The sequence below is a fragment of the Taeniopygia guttata genome, chromosome Z, assembly GCF_048771995.1.
Source record: "Taeniopygia guttata chromosome Z, bTaeGut7.mat, whole genome shotgun sequence".
In the NCBI taxonomy this organism is placed as follows: domain Eukaryota; kingdom Metazoa; phylum Chordata; class Aves; order Passeriformes; family Estrildidae; genus Taeniopygia; species Taeniopygia guttata.
The window spans coordinates 81631343-81657576 of NC_133063.1; the positions used below are offsets into that span (position 1 = coordinate 81631343).

General features: G+C 44.7%; 1 protein-coding gene across 4 annotated transcripts; it reads right to left on the minus strand.

The window, feature by feature from the left end:
• Window positions 1-392: 392 nt before the first annotated feature.
• ZFYVE16 (zinc finger FYVE-type containing 16) lies at window positions 393-25066 on the minus strand. Of its 4 annotated transcripts, none has more exons than XM_030257708.4 (18): window positions 24935-25066; window positions 19797-19905; window positions 17457-19612; window positions 14219-14315; window positions 13149-13325; window positions 12223-12383; window positions 9979-10354; window positions 9286-9408; window positions 9036-9191; window positions 8233-8457; window positions 6824-6906; window positions 4896-5000; window positions 4346-4496; window positions 4081-4161; window positions 3384-3546; window positions 2937-3042; window positions 2367-2531; window positions 393-2105 (listed from the first exon to the last, which is right to left on the minus strand). In XM_030257708.4, the coding sequence occupies exons 2-18, from the start codon at window positions 19864-19866 to the stop codon at window positions 1941-1943; spliced, it is 4560 nt and encodes a 1519-aa protein (XP_030113568.4). In that variant the 5' UTR covers window positions 19867-19905; window positions 24935-25066; the 3' UTR covers window positions 393-1940. The 4 variants fall into 4 exon arrangements, with proteins under 4 accessions (XP_030113568.4, XP_041567085.2, XP_030113567.4 ...); XM_041711151.2 differs by having other exon boundaries at window positions 12235-12383; window positions 24880-25064; XM_030257707.4 differs by having other exon boundaries at window positions 24880-25064.
• Window positions 25067-26234: the final 1168 nt, after the last annotated feature.

Genomic DNA, 26234 nt, shown 5'->3' on the forward strand with positions numbered 1-26234 from the left:
GGCCCGAGCTCCGGATGCTGCAGGACAGCAGGCACACACGGGACAGGACACAGCCCCGGCTGGGCCAGGGCCGGCTCGGGGTGGAACCAGCAGGAATTTCGCCGTGGAAAGGGAGCTCAGGAACAGGGCACTGCCAGCTCTGTCTGTCTGTCTGTCTGTGAGGAGTGTAAGTTATGGCAGGGAGAGGGCAGGGGCTGAGCTGGGGCAGCCCAGGCCTGCCCAGCACTGATGGAGCTCCCAGTGTCTCACTGCAGGGTGTCACTGCTGGCTGGTGGCACACTGAGCAGTGAATCCCATTTTTGGGGCAACATCGGGAGTCCCAGAAAGCTGCACAGACAGGACACGCCCATTCCAAATCTGTCTTTGTTTCATTATAAATAAGAGGCAGAAGGTTGCAAGCACTGTAGTTAACTTTATTGATCGTTACTGAAAAGGAGTTAGTAGAGGTTAAGTGCCAAGAGGCAGCTGCTCCTTCAGGTGCCCTGGCCCTGTCACAGACCAAAAACACTCTTCAGCCTCTTGCTGGGGCTCCCTCGATGGCCTGGGTGCAGCTTATTTTCAACAAGGACACGTTTTGTTTGTACTGTGCGTGGGTTCAGCCCTTCTCAGAAGTCAGCACAGAAGCTGACATGCAGCTCAGCTCCATCCAGGGTAAGATCTCAATGCCTGAACCCTTCTAGGACTGGAGTGTTAAAGCATGTGGAACACCAGAGCAGATCAGATTAAATTACAAATTGTTTTTGATACAAAAACATAAAATATCCCCTATTAGCATCAAGAAGGCATCCAAGTTTTAATACTCTGAATATAAAATTGTACCAGCATTTTTACTGAAAACAATATAGATCTTGTATATATTTAGTTTTGGTTCTGTTCTTGACAAGTAGTTGTGTGGCTGCCACCAAACCCCAACTGCAGTTTGATGAAATGAACCTCAGTACAAATCACATGCATCACAAATACATAAATAGATCTAAATGACCCAGTATAAAAAATACATCCTATGCAAGAACCTCAGGTACACCAAAAATCCCAGAACGGTTTGGGTGGGAAGGGACCTTAAAGAGTGCCCACCCCACCTGCCACGGGCAGGGACACCTTCCACTAGAATCAACCTGTGTGTGAAAATTCAGACTCAATACATCCGTTCTCCCTGAAAGCAAAGGTGGCTACTAAAATGTGGCAAAAGCAGTAGACAGGAGCAGAAAAAATACTGCAGAATTCATGTCTGACTTATTGCTACATGTAGATTACATCAAGGGTAATCTGTTTTTTCCTAATCCTTGAAAGGTCAAATTGTGTATGGAATTCTGAACAGAGAGTAAAGAAAAAAGCACTTCTTATAAAAATAGCATCCATTTAAGTTAGATAAATCCTTATAAATACAAGAAAGAAAACAGTTACTCTACAAAATATTGAGAGCATATGTTCCTGAAGCACCAGCATCACATCCCCAGGTAAGGACCTCAGCGAGGTGTGTATGCACACAGCCACAGCGCTGCCAGAGCTGCCCACGGGCTCCAGCAGCTGCAGCAGGGCTGGTCTGAGCCCCATGGACAGGACAGGGTTTGGGCCAGCCCTGCTCCAGAGTTCAGCACATGCAGGGACCACACGGAGCCCCAGCAACTGGAGCAGCAACTGGTGTGAGCCTAGGAGGTGAGATCCTGTGATTGGAGCCACACCACACCCAACAAGGGCTGCAGCTGTGTGAGTAACAAAGCCTGCACTCTTCTGCACCTGTATGCAGTGTCAACGAACTGCATGACACAAACTAACTCTTTTGTGGTAGAGGACGCAGAGAGGATCTGAGGGGCCTTAAAAAAACAGTTTGAAAAGCTATTAAAACATAAAAGGTTTAGAAAGTTTAACATTTTTAGTGTTTGTAGCATTACAACTTTGGTGTTCAGATCTAGCAAATCAGTACGTGCATGTCATCAGCCTCATCCGGACAGGTGCTCTATAATGAAAAACACTAATTCAATTTTCAGCGGCAGAGCTGTAGGGTCTGACATTCCACTGTGAACCACAGGAATCAGAGCACTGTCCAAGTCGTTCAGGTAGCTCTGTGGGAGAAGGTGCCCTCCAGATCCTGCTAAGTATTCAACCTAGGAGGGAAACAGACTGATATTAATTAACACTTCTTGTATTACCAGCACTGTGCAAAACATGCTGTAACACAGTAAAAGAGTATTTCAGCTACCATGAAGTGAGAAAGAAATTACTAAGACAGCTTCTTCCCCAAACGTCATCCTCAGCCTGGATCTTGGGTAGGGCAAAACTAAACATTCATGGAGAGATCCAAGGTATTTACATGGGAAGATACTTCAGTGGAAACGGAGTGTGTGCAGTAAAAGTGGAAAGCTTACCATGTCTGAGTCAATGGAAACTCTGAGTCCTATCTTATTCATCCCGTTATTTTTCAAGGTTTTAAGGTGAGGCCAAAGAGCAGTGCTGCAGGCAATGGCAATCTCTTTTGCAAACTCGTGGGGAACAGCACTGGAGCGTTCATGGTCCTTTGCAAAATAGTAAACCTGAGATCAGAGAAAGGGAAGGGCAGTCAGCAGCCTGGTACATCCCCAAGTTAGGAGGAAGAGTAGTTTAGGGTCACATAACACCAAACAGGGCAAGCTCTGCTGCTTGTCTGCTGGCAAAGCACCCGAGCATTTCGTCCACAAAATCAAAATACTTCAGGAGCCAGGGGAGTGCCTGCATTAGGCATTTACAGAGCTGCCACTGCCAACAGACTTCAGTCTTTTTCAGAGGAGAAAAATCACAAGTGTGTAAACTCACCAAGCAGCTGCAGAGAACATTCTGTCTGGCAGGATGGCTACACATAAAATCAGCTCATTTTAATAGTATCATTTAGTACCATCACATTACCACTTAAGTATTAAAAAAGTCACAAAAAAGGCTCAAGAACTATGTAATTCACTAACTTCAGTGCACTTCATAACTTTTCCTTCTTTTTTGAAGCCTCTGTATTGTGGTGCTTTTTCACTCCGAGTTCCTTCCATTGATTCTCCATCAACTGGGCTTAAAATTCTAGGGAAAACAATAGTGTGATTAGTAATTTAAACAACACTTACAGTTTAGATACAATAGCTTCTATGAAATAATATTTACCCATCCTTTAAGGCTATTTAAACACCTTTACAACAAAATACAATACAGGACTTGCACTATGAAAATACAGGTAATAAAAGGGAACTAACACCATTAATAGAAACCTAATCTTGCAGGTTTAAGACACTATAAACCATCTTTGGTATCAAACACTTTCTGTCACAAGCATACTTTAGATTAATTTCAAGAAACTAAAGGGAGATATTTGAACATTGAGAGCAAGAATTCTCTCAGATGTCTAGCTTTGGTAGTACATTTACCCTTTGTTTGTTTTCTCTTCATTTTCTACCCAGCAAATATCTACATATTCTTTCATGGCCCCTGCATCCACTTTTCCACAGGTTATTTTGAAGTCCTTCTTGTCTCTTAATGCCTGACGTAGGCTTTCCATTGTTTCTTGTGTTATTTGTACCATTAGCCCATCTAGAAGAAAATGAGTTAAAATTCCACATTATCCAAAGGAAAAGCAGCACAGCTTCTTATAGAATCTTGGCTTAAGTTCTACTGAGACCAACCATCTCCTACAGCTAATTAATAAATGCACGAAAGTACTCCATGCCCCACCTACACCTCTAAATGTTACATGAAGGTGGAAGAAAACCTATTTTGTCAATAGAATTCTAACTAAAATATAATTTTTGATTTAATTTTTGATTTCTTTTTGCATATATGTGCCAATATGTGTATTTCGGCAATATGGCAATGAAAATAATTCCATAAAAGGAAAGACCTGCACTGATTAAGTCTGTCTAAAGCTGAATGTTTTAGAACAAGTAGGTGAACTACAATGTATTTTTATGCAGCATTTCTTTGCAACAGGTTTCTTACAAAACTTAAAAACTGAAAAGAAATGTTTAGCTTACTGAGGCATAAAGACCTTGCACAAGATACAAGATTGCAGCTTTTTTTTTTTTTCTTTTTAAGTCTCTTAAGAGGAGAACAGAACAAAATTCTTACCTTCAACTATACTGGATTTAGCTAAAAGTCCTAAGGATGTTTTTAAGGCTCCATTAAACACAACAAAACTTGCACCTGTAACTAGAAAACACAAGAAGGAAGTGAGCACCACTTTGTGTCACTCGAGTCAGTCACAGCTGACTGAACTTGAACTCCTCTTAAAACACAATTTAATGTAACACCAGAGATGCATTTTCTGTGCAGTTGAACACTGAACTTCCCTTTCTGCTCTAGAAATGTGATTTTTCTCCCCCAGACCTCTTACCTTGCCTGGGCTGTCCCGTGGCACTGATGGCCTGTGTGTGATAGTGGCCCTGCTTGTTCTGCACACACACCAAGTGAGAGTCTGCCTCGGTATTGAAACTGGCTCCAATGCTAATTACGTGTTCGTTAGAGGAATCCAGCACCCTCATCACCTGTCAACACAAAGTTTGTCATTACAAATCTCACCAAGAGGGGGTTTTTGGTTGTCGTTTGTTTGGGTTTTTATTTTTTTAATTACTAAGCAAAACATCATAATCAGGAGATCTGTAAGAGGGAATGTTTGAAAATACATGCTGAAAGATTTTGAAGAAACTGCAGATTTTTCAGTGCTTAACGCTGTCCTAAATCTCAGCTGCTCCTCATCCACCTTCCAGCATATCACAGAAGGAAGTGTGCGCTCAGGTAATTGCATGCCCTTCCCATTACACATTTAGGTCAGAATAAAGGCCAGAGAGGCCTTTTTCAAGGAGCTGATGGTAGAGGTGTGACTGGTGTTATACATAAAATGGAAGACTAAAGCAGCTTGGATTAGAAAGCTCAGATGTACTCACCTCATTATACTTCCTCCGAGGTATTTTAATACAGCTTCTACCCATTTCCACGTGAACAAACAGGTTGTCTATGGTATGCAAAGTATACTTGTAATTTCTAAGGTCCTACAACAGACAAGGTATTTATGTTAGCAGACTATTAGGTATTGTTTCCTTACCTTTTCCTTACCTTCATCACCTAGATGAAGGTACTCTAAACACATCTGTAGGACTTCTAAAAAACAGTAGTATTAAGAGTGGCTGAAGACTTGGGGATCCCTTTTTGCCCACCAGGTGTATGTGGCAGGCATCTCAGTGAATGTATTAACAAATTCAGAGCACTGACAAATTACCTCAGTTAACCAGTGGGTTATTTATTCCATGGATACTTCATTCACATTAGAATCCCAGTGATTTAGGGAGAGAAAAACTTGAATGCTCTCCCTCTCTGATAGAAAAGGGAAGCATGGAAGCCACCATCCAGATGAGTTTGTTTGCGGGCTCAAAGCCTGTCCCCTACAGCTCTAACTTGTTGATTTACAGATTGAACAGTGCAGCATTTCTTATCTCTTTCTGTGACAGAACTAATCTCCCATCACCTCACCCACTTCTGCAAAATTCTTTTTATTCCCAGAACAACAACATTAGGTATGAAATGGTCTCATTTGCTTTTACTACTTCAGCTGGGAAAAAAAGTATAAAGAGGCTCTTTTCACCAGCTGAGCCAGGCAATCGGTGCCTTCCTCCATCAAGAAGGGTACCTACAAAACACCTGGATGCACCAAGGTTTCCATGGGACTGGCATCCAGCACGGAGGATGTAAATCACAGGTGCCCTCTGCCTCGGGCACTTGTGCAGGGACAGGCTCTGCAGGATCTCTAACCGAGCGTTTGCACCACAGGTGCCAAGAGAACGTTCTGCAGCCACACAGGGACTGAAACTCCTGCAAGGAGCACATATCCTGACACAGCCAGGAAGGGGAACCCCAGAAACTCTGATCCACCTAACAGGAGCCCCACAGAAACCCCACCCAGCAGCAGCACAGCAGGAAGGCTGCCCAAAGCCTGAGGGGCAGCTGCACACTGGCACAGCACCAGCGAGGCTGGCAGCTGGCTCCTGGATTACACTGGGAGGCTCCTACAGCAGGAGCAAACCTGCTGCTCCTAGATGGGCACCTCCTCCAGCTGGTTCCTCACGCAGCAGCACACCTGTGCTGGCAAAAAGGAAAAAGGGGGCAAAGACTGCAGTTTTGTCTCAGCTATGATGGTCTCCAGACCCAGGAGAGGAGTAGTGACCGCCCAAATGAGACCTGTTCTGCTTTCCGTGGCCCTGCCCTGGATGCTGGGATGGAAAGTGCTCCAAGCTCTATGTAAGTGTCAGAAGAGGAAGGTTACTGGTCAGAAACACAGGCTTCCTGCAATCTGAAACCAAATTATTTGTGTAGCAGAGGGGAAGCTTCCACAGGAAATGGCACAAATTCCAGACTTATGATTTTGCCAAAACGTCCTTCACAACAGACAGTCAAGCTGATTAACTGTGGCTAGGTTAAGTTTGTCTGACAAAGCAACTAGTACTGTAGTTAGTCCACAGCACCTGCCTGTCAAGTGTTCACATTTAAAATTGTCAGATTTAAGACCAGAATCCCCGCACCACAATGATGCTCAGACGAGAGAAGTGCACCTGAACAATAACAACTACCAGCATTAATGCAAATGCCAAAATTTCTCTCACTCATTAAAAGCCTTTTCTCACGACCAGAACTAATGCATAACAGTACAAGGTGAAACAAACAGCTTTTCTAACTCTCTCACTAGTTTTAAGTCAAGTATAAAGAACAAAATTATTAGCTCCGCTTTCAAGATTCAGCGTTTGTTTGGAGGATATTTTGATTTTGTCTGGAGATAATTTGGATTACAACAGGAAGGGCAGGTAATAAAGCATCTACTCACAACAAGTAGATTCATAATTGTGTGTCCAATGTCTCCGAAAAGTGGCCTCCGGTGCCTGACACTGACCACAGGAGCTGGATAGGCTAGGAAGAAAAAGGTCATGTTTACCTGTCATACTTATATCATATCCTACCTTACCTATCATGTATTACCTACCATATTCACCTAACTCTGAAATTTGCTATTCCAGTAGTTCTATAGTTTTTTTCATATAAACTGTCTCTAAATCTCAATATCTGACCAGCCAAAGGAAGCTGACCCCCCTCTAATACTCAGCCCCTGTGTGGTTCTCCCCCTCCATGGCTGTATCTGACAAAACTGGTTAAAAAAACCAAACACAACAAATTGTTAGGTAAGAGAAAGAACAACAACAAAGCAGCTGCCAGTCTTGTCACCACAAAGACAGGATCTGGCTGGTAGAGGGCCACTGTGGGCTCCAGAAACCCACGAACAGGTGACAGGTATACGTTTACGTGTTGGACATTCCCATCTCTACACAGACGGGGCAGCTGAGAGGTGTTTGAAAAGATTTTATCCCATATCAGTCTCCTTAAAGGGTGAGACAGAAGAGATGTAAAACTCAACACCATTCTGTCAGAAACCAACTTATTTCTGGTTATAATACCTTATAAATGTTTTTCAGCCTGTTAGCTGTAGCCACATAATGCTGCTGGTACCTCTAACACCAACCACCTATTATTTCACCCCACCTGGTCCTGCTAAAATGCATCTTTCACAGTTCTAATTCTCCAAAATATCTGGACTTTTTGCAAGGCCATAGTAGTGTGAAACCCATTTCTAGTTCAATGTCTCTCAGCAATGTCATCTCTATTCCATGGCCTTCCTAAGTTAGCACACCTTACCTCAGAGTTTGCATACAGGTGTACAAGGCTGTGTGAGCATTCAGTCAGGTTTTGAGAATCCCTTAAAACTCCATTTCTCACATTTATGGACTTGCAGCTTCTACAATGGTGAGCTACAGCCTTTTTACATGCCTAGATGTTTCCAATGGATTAGTAAGTTATCCTTATAGGTAATCAATACCTTTATTCCGTTTATGAAGCAGTAATATTTTGCCAATACACTTAAACCCAAATAATTTAATTGTAATAACTACTTTATCAGAGTTGTAAACTGGGATTGTGAGCATCCCTTCAAACCTTTCTCCTACAACAACAACAAAAAAATCTTTATATTTTACTGTCAGTTTTGGTTTCTTAGCTTTCTCATCTGCTAAAAGAACAAAAAATCAAAGGAGTCTAGCAGGACAATGAACATTCCCAGGTGGCTCTGCATGTTTGGCTTATACAAGTGTAATATAAAATACTGCAAAGATTATTTTAAAATAGCTTGCTTGTCTAAAAACTCCTTGTATTTTCCAAAGGGAACTTTCCACAGTTAAAACTTACCCCCATATTCTGCTCCCAGCCTCAACATCAAACGGATTGGAAACACTTTTGCCCAGGGTATTTCCAGCTTATGGATAAGAATGCCAAAAAGAAAAGGGTTATCTGGTAGAATCTGATCATCAAGTTTCTGAAAAGTTGGTGAAACAAACAGGAATCCTCCATGCTCTTTGTTGCTGAGAAAGTTTTCTGTAAAAGTAATGTTTTCCATATTTTTTATGAACCTTCCTGTAGAAAGAGGAATGGAGAGTGTTTACAGATCGGGTCACTCAGGCTCCCGTGCCAAGAGCACTGCTCTGACAGAGAGCTCTGACAGACCTGCAAGCCCACCACTCCCCTCACCTCCTCCTGAAGGCTGTGCACAGAATAACCCACAGAGTACGAGCCCTGCACTTCATCACTAATGAACCTACGAACCTCAGCTTCTCCAAACAAGTGCCTAAAGTCCTAAACAGATCAACTGTGAGTTCTGATCAACAGACCTAAAATATTTACATTTATCAGCACCGTACTTCTACAAATGAAGTGCCAGGTGTACAAAAACCATAGACTCAGGGCTCGTACCCAGAATCTCCACCACAATATGACTAAACAACAAAAAAACCTGCAAACAGGATATTTACAGAAGTAAATGAAACAAACAAATTCATTTGTTTCTGTTATTTAGAACTCTAGTCTAACACTTCAAGCTCTTTCAACAAAATCATTACACAAATAATTCAAGAAAAATTACCTATCAACTTTAGGTTTTAAAGATCAGCAAGAATATTCTACACAAGAAGAAGTTAGACATTAAAATGACACACCTTTCATTGCACCTTTATAGATGTCAAGAAATAATTTGAATATTTCACTAGGGAAAACATCTTCATCTGGCAAACGCTGCAACAGAATGACAATTTCTGCCTGACCCAAACCATGCAGTCCATTTGTTGAGAACCACCAGCACTTTTCTGAGGAATCTTTAAAAAGATAAGATACCACAGTAATGCTGTTTTACAGACAGGAAAAAAAAAAAGGCTTGATTTAATGGAAAAGAAAATGTGCAGTACTTACATGTTATTAGCTTCACATTGACAAGCAAGTTTGCATTTAGAATAAAAGTCAATGGATTAGAACCTCCTTCCTCAAGCAGCAAGGTGACCTTTTGGCGAAATGGATGTTCCTCCACCAGAAGATCTACATAAATTGACACGTGATTTAGTTCAAAATACCAGCCAGTGACCCAGAACAAGAATCAGTTCACTGTATGACACAGTCACCCCATCCTCCTATCCTGGTGGTTATTCCCAAGGTTTGAATACCTCCAGATCTACCAGGGAACAGCTCAGCCTAAGATTCAAGGAACAGAGAACTGAAGCAGCAGCTTCTGAGAAAGATGCACACCAGGGTACCCTTGCTCTGGAAATCCCTGACTGAACGTGTGCTGACTTTTCATCCATCCCCCGATCCTGTCAGGGACCTCTGAGGAGCACAGTCGCCACCATCACACACTTATGTGGTGACCAATTCTTCTCATAACATGTGACAAGTGCACAGTGATTACCCAACAATCCAGTATGCAACACAGAAATTACATGAGATTTAGATTAAAATACAATTTTTTGAGTCTGTATTTACAAATCTGGGACAGTGGAAGGTGTCCCTACCCATGGCAGGGGGTGGCACTGGATGAGCTTTAATGTCCCTTCCAAACCAAAACAGTCCAGGATTCTATGAGTAAATATGAATGATTTTCTTAGATTTTACCTTTCCCATTTTCACCCAGTGCAAGCAGAAGTGGTGGCAGCTGATCACCATCAGGAAGAAGGCTGACCTCTCGTCGCACCCAGTTTTCTACCCCACACAGTGCTCTGTAACTTGAAGCAGAGACAGGCCCAGCCTGTGTGCTCTGACCCACTGCACTGGGGCTGCTCTTCTCTGCTGCTGCAGGGGAACGCTCCTCAGCTCCCAGAGGGGCAAATCTGTAACTGGGTGCTGCCTCACTCTGGGCTGGAGCAGCCTGCTGTGCACCAGCTGATGGAACAGAAACATGTAATTCCTCCATTCTTGTCATCTCATCTATTTCTTCCATCAGTTTTTCATTTATGTCAGTTACCACATCATCTTCCTCTGGGTTTGCAGCCTGTGAAGAAGAAATAACAAAAAAAAAAATCCACACTGTCTCATAGCAAGCTAAACTTTCATTATTAGTATTCTAGAAGCAAAAAGAGAAAGAAATCTATCATGAAAGTTGAGAATACATTTCCTCCTAATAAGGAGAAAGCCATCAAATCTCTCCTGGATCCTTTTCTCTTTTTTGTTTAGGAGTTACAGGGTGAAGATGCATAGTTAATATATTTGTTTGGTAACACAAACTGGATTAGCAGTTGCATACTGAAAAGATATTTCTACAATATTTCTACTATTCTACTAATAGCTGAATAGCTGCTAATAGCTCAGTCTGATTAATTTCTAGTTTGGAGTCCAACCCACACTGCTCCCCCAGCAAGACAGGTATGACAAGCCATGAACACAGGCATGCTGGGATGTCAGCTGCCATAAAAAATGAAATTAAAAAAAACAATCCCCCAAGACCCCTCCAGCTGTGTCTTGTAACTCCAGCTGCAACACCCTCCAACAAAAACAGAGGCACATTATCATTCTTTAGCCTTGCATCCTATATCCAGAGGGAAGACTTTGTCCATACAAGAAGAAAAAACCTGGCAACTTTATGCTTGCCCTGTGGCAGTTCTCCTGGTGTCCCACCAGCTTCCAGCAATCCTCCATTTAACAAATATTCTGCCACAAAATTAAAAAAAACCCACCAACTCCAAAAGGAAGACTCCACAAAAACACAGACAAAACCAAGGCTAAATTGGCCAATAATAGACTTCTTCCCTGAATCTGCTGTGGGTGTTCCACACCACTTGGCATTTCTGCCCTTCACACAGCCTGTGGCAACACTTCAGGATTTTGTGTTGCCTTTGCTTTGGAGCTACACTGTGCTGGTTTTGTCTGACTTCTGAGGCTGCACAGGAGAACTATCAACTGATTGTCTTCCTCTCACTTTGGCCATGCTGCTTTTAGTTTTAGACATTGCTCATCTTCTGCAAGTGCAAATATCCTACTCTTTCCCCAACGTGAGAGACAGGCTGTGTCTTTTGTTTCTAACTCTTTTTTATTTGATTACTACAGTTCTGCATGAGTAAAAGCTGAATTAAATGTTATACACCTGTTAAGTGTTCAGGTCCTCTATATACAAATAATAATGGTCTGGTTTTTTAGCTTTAACAACAGATTCTAAAAACTGTTGAGTGCTGTGAGAATCATGACATTTAAGTTATTACTTTAGACAGTGCTTTAGTGCTATGCTTTACCTTAAAAAGGCTTCACCTGAGGAACTTTGCTAAGTCTTTCTACAGCAAACTTACACCTCTTCTCTGGACTGTTCTTTTAAAGTGTAGTTCACTCACCAGTGTGCATGTGACTCATGATTAGAAAACCAATCCCCCCTCTCAGTTCAGTATTAGTTCACACTAAAAGCAACACACAGATTTTGCTGCACCCTATAACGGGGTATTGCAGAGCACTAAGCAACTTGTTAGTCTAATCCACCAGGGAAACTATAGCAGGTCACTGGGAACAAAAACAACCACAAACTTGTACTATAAGCATGCTGCTAATGACAGGCTTAAGAACTGTGGCTGAGGTCACTTCACAAAAGTGGTGCATCAAATACTGTGCACAGAAAAACCTGCTTTGGCAAATTTTCAACCACACCAGTTTTGAAGTTCACAGACACCTCAAACCAAACACGGTTTTCTTTTGAAAACTTTGCTTGGTTTTACTCAAACTGAAAATTACTACAAAGTGTTTCAACCCAAGGACTTCAGAGCCGCTGCCAAAATCGTTATCTGGGATTCCAAAGGCTGTGACTCAGAAGCCATGGTGTGTAAGGGCCCTTCATGGCAAGCAAAGGTCTCCCAGCAGTAATCCACACAGCTGACCCACCCCAGGTGCTACCGTGGGCATCGCGGGCAGGTCTGGGCTCTCGGGGCTGGACTCCTGTGACCTCTTTGCTCCTGAGGACAGCTTTGCTGTGTCTGCCACTTCCCCGTTGGGCAGAATACCATCTGCAAACCAAACCCTCTTCTGTTCCCGGGGGCACAGCCCTGCCACAGGAGAGAACAACAACTCTGTTATCCCACAGCTGAGAGCACAGAAATGAAGCCCCTTCTCCCCACCAAGTGTACACAGAACGTCTGCTCACTGGAACCAAGCACAGGCTGACATCAGCCAGTCTCCACTCAGGCAACATAACCTCTCACTTGCAGAGGAAGCTGCCCTGCTGCAGTTAAATCTGTCAATCCACATTGCAGAAGGATACTTCCTCAAACATCTCTCTGTAGTGACATAATGAAATGCATATCACAGCTAAAAGCTGGAATACACTCTACAAAAGGTTGATTTATCATTTTCTTTAACAATGTGTTTTCTTTGAAGAAGGTCGGATGTTTAATAAAAGTGGAACAAAGACATTAGTTAGCCACTAATCATTGGAATTTACAAAGAGAATGAAGCTTTGTTCCTCCCTTATAACTTATTCCTGAACAACTACTTTTTGTTTTCGCTCTTAGACTGGCATTCCAACACAAGCTAAAGATCTCCCAAGAGATGTAAAAATTATAGAATGAACAGTTACACAAAAAGATTTACAATGTAAATAGAGAGGGCAATGACAAAAGTAACAACCACTTTTCATAAATGGGAGATTTAGGACCAGCTGGGGCCTGGCACCAAAACTGGGAAGTAAAAGTGCTTCCATTCAGAGTGTTTCTGTTTCACACAAAAATACCAGCTATAATCCCAGACGTGATAAGCAGCTCTTTCCAAAGAGACTCTCAAAGTGTTAAATATGTTATACTGAGGATCTGTACCTTCAGGGCCAGGTTGTTTAAGTGCTGAGATGGGCAGCAGTGCAGATGGTGAAGGAGAGCTGGCACCCCCGAGTGGCTGCGCCTCCTCCACAGGTGGAACAGCAGAAGAATGCTCAGAGGAAACAATGGAACTGGGGACAGGACCAGTTGGACTCATCATCCTTTCAAATGCCTGTGCTGAAATAATGTGGTTAGTTTTTAAGATCGCACAATTGATTAACTTTAATTTGCAGAGCAGTACTGTGGGTGGGTAAGGGTTTTTTGGCAGAGGCAATGCACAGTTTGTGATCTAGCTATGAAAAATAAAACTCTTGCATGGAAGAAAATTTAGATTTATTTTTACCTGCATAATTGCCTCATTTCTCATGAGATACAGAGACCTCCCCTTGTCCTCCTGGGACAAGGAGTGACTACACCACTGCAGCAACCACAGCAGTGTGACCCCCAGCCCTTGAGGGGCGTCACATCTATCAGGCTGAACTCCACTCAGGTGCCTATTAAAAATCTGACCTGTTTTCAACTTGTTATTTACATACTCATCAACAGGACCTCAGCCATTTCTCCTGGTGTTTTCAAAGGCATCCATGGTCAGCTTCCAGTTAAGAGAAGGTTACCTGATGAGTCACTTACTGCAGCCCTGGTAAGTGACTTGTAAAAACACCAGGACAGGAAGCAACATAAAGCGGGCAAACACCTGAGAACAAGCCTTTGTGGCCTGTTTAAAGGCCTCAAGGGATGTGGCCTTTAAACATGCACAGGGCTATCTTGAGGGAGGATAATTTCTGCTAGATTCCTGTCACAGGTGACTCAAATTGTATTCTTCTATAAGTTTCTATTTAGTCCTATGGAGTTAAGTACTACTTTTTTTTGATAAAAAAGCAACCAACTTGAGACACAAAGTTCAAAGTAAGAGCTGGAATCTAAGGAATAATTATACTCTTTATTCTCCATCTCAGAAATAAGAAAACCTACATGAATTAAAGTAATCAAGCTCCCCAAAAAGAAAAAAGGTTAAAGAGATAGTTCAATGATTACTGCAATTACTCAGAAAAACTTCTTTATTAATTTACCTTTATTAATATCATCATAACAGCCAGTGCAGACTCTTGCTTCCTTCTCCATGTATTGCAGTTTGCATTTTCGTTTGCAACAGCTACCACAAAAAACCTGAATCAGAAAAGGATTGCATTAACTATTACAGATGTATTGGACAGCAAATAGGAAAATACACTTGCTTCATTCTAAACCATCTGCAGCCTTGAATTCAAGCCTGTATTGTAATCCCTGACAAAGAAATGAATCCCAGAAAGCAAAAAAAAAAAAGAACAACAAAAACAAAACCCATGATACACACCCAGCAGAAAGCAGCAATGTGGAGGACCCAACTGAAATTATAATAAATTCTTCTCTGGAGTGATGAGAAGAATTTCAGGTTGCACCAGCTATTCCAAATCCTTTCACCACCTACCCCAAATCCTTCTCAGTCCCACTGGGATCCTGCTGTAAGTGTTTTACATTAACTCACAGTACCAGGGCCCAGGACTGAGGCGCAGCACTGGGATTGCTGTGGAGCTTTAGGACAGTCTCTGCAGCGCCGTGTGCTCAGCAGGGCCCTCGGGAAGCTGTCAGCAGCTGCCAGGCACTCCAGGCTGCCTCTCCAGCCTGGCACAGCCCAGAGCTCCCTGCTGCAGGCTGCTGGGGCTGCTGAGCAGCTCTCCTGCTCCCTCAGCAAGAACAAGCAGTGCTCCTGCATGGGACAAGCTCCCTTCACACAAGCCTCTGCAAAGAACACCACTTTGGAAGAACAGAATATGCTCTTCTATTCCAACAGGGAATAGAAGATATCCTGCCTATTTTTAAGCAGAAACAGGGGAAAGTGTGTCTCATTAGCCCGGACAACATCTACAAAATCCCATTAAAATCATTATGTCTTTAGAATAGCTGCTGTTTTGCAAGAGTTGCCATAAATATCTGGAGCTTTTGTCACTTTCCCCTTATGTTCTTTCAAGGATGATCTACTAGTTTTTAACGAGTCACACCATTTTTAGCTATATGCATTCTCTGGAGCCTTTACAAAAGGTCTTCTGAAGCCCCTAAAGGTCTTCTCTACTCCTAATTGATCCCAACTGAGAAAAACAAAGTGGATCAAGGCAGTGGGGGGGGGAAGGGGGGAGGGAAATCCCAAACAGGAGTGGCATAGGAGAAAAGAAAGTTATTACAATGAACTCTAAGCAGGAAAAGTCCCTGCAAAAGCAGCGATTGATCAGTGTAGTATGAGCTAAAAAAAGAAACTGTGCCAGCTGCTTCTGGATTAGTGCCACAGGTAATCTTCCTCGACAGGAAAAGCGCATGCTCAGTACTATGTTAAGAATGTCATTGATGAGGATTAATTGCTAATCAGTTATAATCCACCTCAGGGCTTCAACGCCAAGCAGCACAACCCCCAGCAAGGAGAATTCTCCTCATACCCTTGGTGACACTGGGACCTGCAGGGCACTGCAGGAGCATAAACCCTCATGCACCTGAAAGGTGAAGGCAAACTAAGGGACAGGAGAAGGGAGGTGAGTAGCACTTGAGCAAATGAGTGGGTCTTGGTTGAACTAGGAAAAAGAAGGGTACCACAGCAAGAGACAAACACCTGGACACCTGCAAAGCTGTTTGGCCTTGTGAGGGCTGCAGAGGGGAGAGAAAACGGGGACCACTGACTTCACATTTCCCTCCGGCACAGATGCCAAGGTACACTAGTGCTGCTATTTTCATTGATAAAAAAAGAGGTATGGGAATCCATACAACTAGAACAGTCCACAGAGGACAACTGTGAATTCCAACAGGTTTTCCCTTATTTCCCGACTGAAATACCCAACAAACAACAGCTGCTCATGGAAATGTCTGATTTGGGATTTTTTAAGACAAAAAAGTTGCTATTAAAAAGACAGAAAGTCTTACAAGGCAGAAAGTTAAGCTGCACGTTCAGAAAAGCTGTGATTGCACAGCACTCCAATACGTGTACGGTTTAGACCACCCATGCTGGCTTCACTCATTCTCCTAATAAAGACTGCTAATGCTAATGCTCCTAATTACACTGCTCCCTAATTACACTGCTGTTCTGCCACGAGCCCCTCAGCTGACACACTCACAGCTGTCAACAGCTCCGTGCAGTGAAGGGTCTCCCTCCCCACCTCTAGACAAGGTGTGAGAACTTCACAGCACACGTAGAACAGGAACCTCAAGTCCATCAGTCTTATGACTAAAGCAGAGCCCACTCTGAAGGAATGTGCTTTAAAGCACCACAAAATCTCACCAGGATATCCTGGCAGTAAGTTCAATGGCTGCCAGGTCAGCACAAGGAGTTCTTCATTTCCTGGACACCACAACTCACACCTACATTTTAGTTCACACTGCCTGCAGCTGAGTAAATGAGCATCGTGCTTTGAACACACAGTGCCAGAAAAGAACTGGGGGAAAAAAAAAAAACTACAGTGCCTTTCCAGGTGGTGCTTAACGCTGGGGATGCAAAAATTTAGTATTCACACTGGACTTTGCTCTGTCTCCTCATCCTTAGAGCTCACAGAGCAACACTGAACAGTGAGGTCACTAGTACTGCTAGCACTTCCATTTATACACTAGTACAAGCCACAGTTGATCACAAGGGAATTCTGAACTGAGTATCAGCTTTGGCATCACTTACTCTCTGTAGAGGACCTCAGGCTGAAAAAAAGTTCTGCAAATTACTCACTTTGTTGGTGAATCACACACTTTTCCCGAGATGAGTTCCTTAGAAAATGATACATCTAAACACACCAGAAGAAAGATGTAGATCATAAATCCTTTTGCATTGGTAGTGCTGCTACAGCTCCTGAAAGAACACAATCCCTTCCGGTTCATGGGCAGTGCCCTGCAGCTATAATGACTAGTAAAACCCCTGGATTCTCATCCTCACAACCTCAGTTTTTTAGAACATAAATAAGGGGCTGATTCAATATGATTATGATGAATTAGTACATCATCTCATCTCCCCTACTCTATGCAAAACACATCCATCTAGCCAGTAATGGCAGATAAGAACATACTTTGTACTTCTCTTTAATCACAATTTTCACAAAAAGGCCATATGTTTCTTAATTAACATCAGTCTTCTCCAATAGTCTTTGGGTTCCTACGGAGGGAAAACAAAACCCAGTCTTTGTTAAATAAAGCACTTTGAGCCTAGAAAACCCCTGCCAGTATTCCTTCCCTTCTCTGTCCTGGTTATGCCTGAATCAGAGTGCCCGTTTCCTGTGACAGCACAGAGCCCCCCCAGGAACTCACCTTCCCACAGGCCCGGCAGTGGTGTCGTCTCTTGGTGAAGGTGAACTTGGCCTGGCAGTTCATGCAGTTGGGAGCCTCCGAGTCTGGGACCCACAGGGGCTGTTTCCACGACAGAGCTGCGGGTGCTTTACACGGCTCAGTGCTTTCAGATGTCTGATTTCCTCCAGCTTCAGAGCTGCCCTCCCCAGGGTCAGTGCTACCAACATGTACACTGGTGTCTGAGAGGGCAGCTTCTGGGCTAACAGAACCGCATTCCTGGTTTACTCTTTCAAGTACATTTGTTCTGCTCAGTTGTTTCTGACCAGCAGCTCCTTGGGAAAGGTCAGGCAGCTGCTTTGGTCTTGCACCTTTAATACAAACATCAGAAGCCAGAGCTCCACTGCCACTCTCAGTCATGCCTTGACTTTGAGATGTGCTGGCCTCTGCTGCAGCTTCCACTTCGTTGTCAGGAACAGACACTTCAAGGTTACTATTACTGCTCGTTATCTCCTCCAGTTTTGTTTGCATGAATTCTTCATTGACCTCTGTGAAATCCAGGTTGTTCAGATCTGTTAAACTCCCTTCATCTGCATCAGCTTCCACCAAGTTACCATCATTGTCTGAAGACTTCAACACACTGGACTGCAAACTTTGACCATACAAGAAATCATCAAGCTCAGCGTCACTTATTAGAATATCACTTTTAATAACATTCTCCTCAACAGTAAAGTCTGCCACAATAGAGCTCATGCTCTCATCATAAAAAGTGTCTACACCAGAACCATATGGCTCAGCTCCAAGGTCTAGAAAAGCAGAACCAAAAGCTTTGATTTGCTGAGAATCACTATCATCAATCACATTCTCAGTATTGCACTTCTCTCCATCCCTACTCTCTTCTGCAATACTTTCACTGATTTCAGCTACATCTTCTTGCTCATGCCAGCTACTATTTTCAGTGGATTCCCCGCCAGGGAGATGAGTTTTACACTCTCCAGCATGAACAGCTACAGTATCACTAATAACCTCCGCCACTGCAGTTTGAGGTAGAGGATTAACCTTTTCTTCTGTTACAACTAGTGAACCACACATGGACACAGGAAGGGAAAGACAAGACAGAGACGTCTGGACATCCTTGGCTGACACACACAAACTGGAAACACTGCTTGGTATCTCACTGCTATTATGTTCTTCACTATCTATATTCTCTTCTGTGCCTTTCTTTTCCAATTCTACTTCAGCTCCTACTTGACACGAGGAGCCTGCTAAGACACAACTTCCAGGGACTGCTGCACTGCTGTTGTGTAATGGATGGATCTTTGGCAGATCTAAAGGCATGGAATCAGCATCACTGCCATCCTTTGGGTCTACCTTTCCTACGGCATTTCCTCCATACACTTCTTTGCTTGCTGCAGAGCGTGCACTGTCATCTTGCTGTTCCAATGGCAGTTTTTCACAGGATTCCTCATCTTTGGGACCGTGTGCATTCAAACTCTGTGATGTTACAGCGACACATTCAGTATCCAGAGCAGCAGTTTGTTCTGGGTGGTTGAGTACTTCATTGCACTTTACAGGTTCTGTCCTGTGTTGGTCATCACACAGACCCAGGACTGCTCCTGCAGCATAACTCTCTGGTTTTAAAGTGAAATTATTAATTTGTTCTGCTGTAAGATGCCCTGAATCTTGTAACACCGAGTCCCCATCACGCTGCTGTGTGCTGGCAGCCCTGCTGCAGCCAGATGAAGTCACACAAGCAGGAATGGGGACACAAGACACGGCACAGCCAGCGGGCCCCTGGCTGCACGGGAACTCATCCGGCCGCAGCTCCTGAGCCCCTTCTGGAGCAGCCACTGAGGGGATCAAATTCGCTGTGTCGCTGACAAGATCACACACAGGCACGCTACGCCTCCCCAAGCTCAAGGCCTGAATTTCATTTAGGGCGTTACTTTTGTCCACAGTGGACAGAAGGTCAGGTCCAGCAACACCCTTCTCTTTGGGTGGCGAGAAGCTGAGCACGTCACTTGTGCCTGCAGGGGCACAGAGAGAGCTCTCCTCCAGGGCAGGACATCCAGCAGGGTCCTCTGGCAGCTCTGCCGTGGGGTGTGCATCCGAGCAATCCAGGGCTGAAGGGAGCTTTGAGTCATGTAGATTCTGAGGGGTTCTGAAGCACTCACATTCATCTATTTTAAGCAAGAAGAGATCAAAAGCAAAGTTTGTAAGACTCCTTTCTTTCCACGGTGTACTCCCTGTCAACCCCATCTATTCATCAATACGAGCTTTTACTTAGAAGATGCTACTTTCAAACTCCATGGTAACAGTCATTTGACCGTGTACTTCCACTAAAAAGGCAGTGCAGAAACCAACCTGTATTCTGCTCAAATTCATCAAGTAGTTTGTCCAAGTCACAGATTGCAGCTTTAAAGTAACTGTCCATTCTAGTCACAGTTCTAGTGAAGCTTTAATCTTCTTAAACCTACAGAGAAAAACACAGTGTTTAATTCAAAGCATTTTTTGTATACAAAGCCCAAGTGTTTGTATTAGACAGCACCTCATATGAGGTGTTTTTTTATTTTTATTAATACTTTGTTCTCTCTCCATGTAAACAAAACCTAAGCACAAACAGGGCTGCAGTCTCTAAGTTTTCTGGCTATGGTCAATGTGCCCAGAACTATGAACAATACATGCCCAAATTAATTTCAAATCCCAGAATTGAGGCTAGTTATCAAAAAAAAAAAAAAAAAAAAAAAAAAGCATCTGAAAGCATCTCTTATGGCATTACAATGTCAGCAAGTTTAAAACCAGAAGGAATACTAAGATCTTCTAGTCTGACCATATAAACATTTTATGCCACACAGTTGACAGGCAAAAAACAAAACAGGCCATTATTGCCTTTCAACACAATGGAACTGTGTAAATAGTAACAATAAAAATTAAAAATCCAACATGGTAATTGAGCTCATAATTTCTGTTCTACTCAAAACATACAAACAACTGTATTTCTGAGACTCCAAGAACATGAAACTCTTATTATAGACATACCAGCTCATCAGAAAGTTATTTATTTATCAATCACATTCCCCACTGCAAAGCACCCTGGTTTATTTGTTTAATGAACCTTTCCAGCCACTCAATGTAATGCCTTTTTGGTCATTCAGAATTGCTTTCCAACTGCACATTTTCTTCAGTGACTGAACACAGTGGAACTGCCTATCAAAAATCAATATTTACAGTTCCTTTGAGCAAACTGAAGGGACTGAGATCCATTTAGTCTAATGTCTGTAGCCACATGTGTAGAGCTGTGCAGTTTTCCTTCAGCTTTTATCAGCGTGTTCAGCCTCTGCACAGGCTGACCTCCCAGCCCACCCCAATGCAACTAGTGCTCTGACCACTTAGCAATGTCCAGCCATTCTTCTAAAAGCTTAGAGCCCAAACAAACACTTAAATCCTCTCAACACCACTCACAGCACCCTGCAGCTGCACACCGAGATTCCATGCCTTGCTTCCCCCCAAGCCCTAAGGTTTCCCCTCCCTGAATAGTTCAGATCAGGATCTTTAACCTCTGACAATATGTAATTGCTCAGTAACAACAGAAGCTTATAAAAAGCAAACACCTTCCCCATTTGAAAAAAACACAGACGGGAGGCCAGTAATTATTTCATCTATCTCTCTCTTTTACTTAAAAAGGCCTAGAGAATATTCACAGTGTTGCACGCTTGAGAGTCACACAACAAATTCTGATTTAAGCATAAGGGCATTATTAGACAACAACACTATTTTTACCTTATAATGCTAATTAGAAGGGTGCATTGCTGCTGTACAGCGTTGGCCCACTAAACTCTCCAGAAAAAGGAAGAACTCAATGAAAAGAACTGTAGAACTAAAACCATATGCCAATATTTACATCTATTTAATACAGATTAGCTCACTTCTACAGAGAGCTCACCAAACTATCATACCTCAGTCTACCAACCCAGCAATGGTGCTTTGTTTAGTTAAATCTATTTTTTAAATAAAATGGTTATTTGATTGAGTAAAGTACTAACCTAACCTTGAAAAACTAGCATGTGTATTTTTCCTAATTTCATTACTCTCCTCAAACTTTTCATAGGTTTTCATCTTTCTACAATAGACCTACAAGCAAAAAAACCTGAAACCCACAACAAAATCAAAACCCCCAAAACAGGACAGACCAGCAGTGCCCCCCTGTCCCTCTCTGTCCCAACTTTGGTGTCTGCAGCACCAAAGAACTGTAAAAGCCTTCTAGTTTCTCATGTTTCAAATCCTCTTTCAGCAAGAGGAACAAGTTTTATTTTCTGCTGCCTGGATTTGCCTGCAGCCTGTCCCAGTGTTTACGTTAGTGGATTAGAAGCGATGAAAAAGCTCTGGTGACACATTTTTATTAAATGGCTGCTTGCTTCCCTGAGTGGAGGGTCTGGAGGAACCACGTGCTTTATTGAAATGCATTTGTTCTGAGCATATTCCTTTAAGGCTTATACTTGTAACAGAAGAATTACACTGCATTCTAACTATCAGAAACCAGGAGCACCACCTCTGTATACGTTTTTAGGCAGGCACAGTCGTGTTTTCTGAATTTGTCTTTTAGAGCTCTGAATACAGTCACTAGACACTCTCTAAACGGGCTCACAGATTAGTATTTTTTAAAAATAAACATGTGCTTATAACTTTATCTGAGGCAATAAGTCCCTAACAGTGCAAGGAGACATAAAACTTTAGGCTCTCACCACTCCATTTAATAGTTTAAAAAAACTTTTAAACTCTATTTAAATCACTGTCTGTTAAAGACTATATGCTCTCAGATAAAGATAGATAAAATATTTATGTAGGAGGAGACTTGAAGGTGAAATAGCAGTCGGTCTCAAAATGAGAAAATAATAACCTAAGCACAAAAGGTACCACCAAAAAGTGCACACTGGACATGTCACTTCTCCAGACAAACCTTGAAACAGGCTCATCTTAGATCTCCAACACATGGTCTGACACACTCCCAACACAGCACCACACAGACCCAAGGGACAGAGGCAATGGTTCCACCTCATTAAAACTGTTAACTATTAACTGTGGAATGCAAATCCTGAGATCTCGATGACTGCAAGTGTGACAGGGCGTTTAAAACAGCGTCACAGTCCTCAACACTTCCTTTAAATCCTTCATGCATTACTTATCCCTTCTAACCGAACAGGCACACATTCCAGAGTCCAAAACCAACACTGCACTGGGGAATTCTCGACACACTCTTATTTCAAGGAGGAGATAACACGAGGCTGCTGGGACGCTGGGTGGCCAACTTACAGGATGGATTGCAGGGCTTTTTTCCAGATACACTCTGTGAAAGGAGGCACTGAGCAGTTCTCAGTGGTGCTAACTTGCAAAACAGAATGGATAGGTTAATTATTACCAACCAACCCACTCCAGGTCGAAGACAAGTCTAAGGTGTTTAAGTACCATGCTCAGCCTGAGCAGAAAGCTGAACTAAGGACGGTGGGAGCATGGAAACGGCGTTTTCCACCTTACCACCCCAGCCACCACCGCAGGCAGAACAAAACCTCCAATATAAACACGGGCACTGAGCACCGAGCTCACAGTGAAACACCCATGGGCTCTGTGTGCCCCCTCTCCCTCACTGGTGTCACACACGGGTGTTGCCATGATGATTTTTCTTTTATTTTTATATACCTTTTATATGGTCTCAGTACCCTTAATATAGCTGTAATTCTTTAATCCTGATACCTTAACATAATCCTGGTATTCTATTAAGCCAAAAGACCAAACTCCTACAAGCCTCACAGTCAGAAGACAGAAAACCTTACACTGTCTTGAGAAACCCCTCCAAAACACGTCACGCCCATCTAAGAAAAAATACATTAAAATAATCACACTATTTATTTAAACCTCTCATTGAAATGTCTTTGTTAAATATACTAGTTTACAAAACATATAAAACTGTATACACCATCTACCATATGTATGCATTTCGGTATATGCAAATTTTACAGTTTGCTTTTTGGTATAGTCCAATGTGACAAATTGTTACACCATAAAAATCCTAATTAAATACCAAAATAAAAACCTTTTTATCCCTTACCCGTGTCTAACAATTCTAAGACCAAGGAAAAAGCATCAAGGGTACTGAAGGAATTCATTGCCAGCTTTTTCCTTCTCAGCCCCCTCCCTAACACCATGAACCCACACACAAGCCTGAAGCCCTAAAGACAAAGGATTTTAGGGAACAGCTGACCACAGAGCCCATCAGCAATCAACCTGATGGAGAAGTTCAGCACCACTGCACAAACAATGCGTGAAAAATTTAAATAAAAACAAGAACGATTCTTGCTGAGCAGAACAACTTATTGTCTAAACCAAAATGTGTGAAAATTTTAAATAAAAACAAGAACGATTCTTGCTGAGCAGAACAACTTATTGTCTAAACCAAAAGCTGAGGTGGCTGCTGCCACAGCAGGTTTAGGAGCTGAATCATGGGGTGAACAAAAAGCTGTGGGAGTTTTCAGATGTATAAGGACAAGCTCAGAGGACAGACCACAACAAGCTGTCTTGTCTGAGGAATGCCATTCCGTGAGTGAAACACGGACTCTTCAGAAGGGCAGAACTCCACCAGCAGCGTGATGACATTAGACCCGCAAAGCTCCATCCCACATCGCACTCAGCTTCTGAGGATTTCCGTTCATTCATCCCGCCGTGACACCGCGCTCCTCTGAGCCGAGAGCGGCACTGCTCACAGCACCCAGAGAATCGCGGGCTGCCTCAATTGCTGCAGGGCTGGAAGGTTCCTCTGGAGCTGTGGGACGGACGGGATCCCCCCTCAGTTCCCTTCTCCAGCCCGCCCGGGCCGAGCCCGGCACAGAGGTGCTGCAGGGCCCAAATCCCCTCTGTGCCGCCCTGGGCCCCTGCAGCAGATTTTTCTCTTTTTTTCTGCTGTGAGCCAGGCTGGAGGCGGACTGGGGAGGCAGAGCGGCTCGGCCCTGACCCGCAGCAGGCGGGGCTGTCAGTGCGGGGCACGGGAGGCTCTGGAGAAGGGAGCGCGGCGGGCAGGGAGCGCTGCTCGCTCCGCACCCCATTCCCCGCGGTCTGTGTTATCCACCAGCCCAGCCCGGCTGGACCCTCCGCCGCACTGCCCACAGGGCGCCACGGACCGGTACTGCTCGTATTTAAACACAGACTCAAAGTGCTTTACGCTCTCTAAGTGTGCAGTGTAGCACTGTCCCCTCTACGTGCCATATATGTATTCTGTACAACCTGCAAAATAACCTCGTCTATTTTACTTTATACACCACATACACTCTCCACACACCCCACACAGCGCTCTCGGTACATATCCCACGCTCGATACGCCGTATATAGAAACAAACGGAACCGCAGTAAAGCTACACCACCACCAACACCCAGGAACCTCCGGGGGCAAACCACCCACCCAGGTGCCCTCAGGCAGAGGTCAGACTCGCACAGCCGCGTCGCCCCGACCTCACCCGGCGGGATCGGGGCCGTGTCGGGGCCGAATCCCCTCAGGGCCCGCCCCGCTCCCGGTCCCGGTCCGGCCCCGCCGGCGGCTCCGGGCGGCGGCCTCGGCCCTCGGCTGCGCGCACCGCGCCTGCGCGGCCACGCCCTCCCCGCACCGCGCCTGCGCGGCCACGCCCGCCCCGCCCCGCGCCTGCGCGGCCACGCCCGCCCCGCCCCGCGCCTGCGCGGCCCGCCCGGCCCCAGGGAAGGGGCGGGGCCACGCGCCTGACGGACAGCGCAATGGGCGTGGCATTGTTAGATGGGCGTGGCCGCGTTCGTGATTGACAGCGCACGAGGGCGGAGTCGGGGACTGGCCTGACCCCCACCGGGGCGGGGCCTGGGGAAAGGGGCGGGGCCTCCTGTGTAGGCCACGCCCCCCGCTTTGTCCCGTACCCCCCCCCTCCCGCCAGGGGGCGCCGCTCCCGCCTGGGTCACGTGACGTCACACCCTCAGCGCCCGCGGTGACGTCACGGCCGCTCCATCAGCTCCTGCTCCCTGCCTGTTCCGGTGACGTCACACCCCTGCCGTGACGTCACACCCCTGCCGTGATGTCACACCCCCTGCCGTGATGTCACACCCCCCACTGTGACGTCACACCTCCCACTGTGACATCACAGCAGCACCATCAGCCCCACCCAGGCCCTGCTCCCTGCCTGTGACCCCCTGCCATGATGTCACACCCCCACAGTGATGTCACACCCCCACAGTGACATCACGGCCACTCCATCAGCCCCACCCAGGCCCAGTTCCCTGCCTGTTCCGGTGACATCATACCCCCTGCTGTGATGTCACACCCCCTGCCATGATGTCACACCTCCACAGTGACGTCACTGCAGCGCCATCAGCCCCACCCAGGCCCTGCCTGTTCCGGTGACATCACACCCCCACAGTGATGTCACACCCCCACAGTGACGTCACACCTCCACAGTGACATCACTGCAGCGCCATCAGCCCCACCCAGGCCCTGCTCCCTGCCTGTTCCGGTGACATCACACCCGCTGCCGTGATGTCACACCTCCCACAGTGACATCATGGCTGCTCCATCATCTCCACCCAGGTCCTGCTCCCTGCCTGTTCTGGTGACGTCACAACCCCTGCTGTGATGTCACACCCCCACAGTGACATCACTGCAGCGACATCAGCCCCACCCAGGCCCTGCTCCCTGCCTCTGACCTCCTGCCGTGATGTCACACCCCCACAGTGATGTCACACCCCGGCAGTGATGTCACACCCCTGCCGTGACATCACACCCCCGCAGTGACATCACAC

Coding starts and splice junctions, on each gene's coding strand:
- ZFYVE16 (XM_030257708.4), bottom strand. CDS start 19,866: ATGGACAGTTACTTTAAAGCTGCAATCTGTGACTTGGACAAACTACTT. Junction 14,316..17,456: donor ACTGCCGGGCCTGTGGGAAG/GTGAGTTCCTGG, acceptor TTTCTGATTCAG/GTTTTTTGTGGTAGCTGTTG. Junction 8,458..9,035: donor CTATAAAGGTGCAATGAAAG/GTGTGTCATTTT, acceptor CTCTTTCTACAG/GAAGGTTCATAAAAAATATG.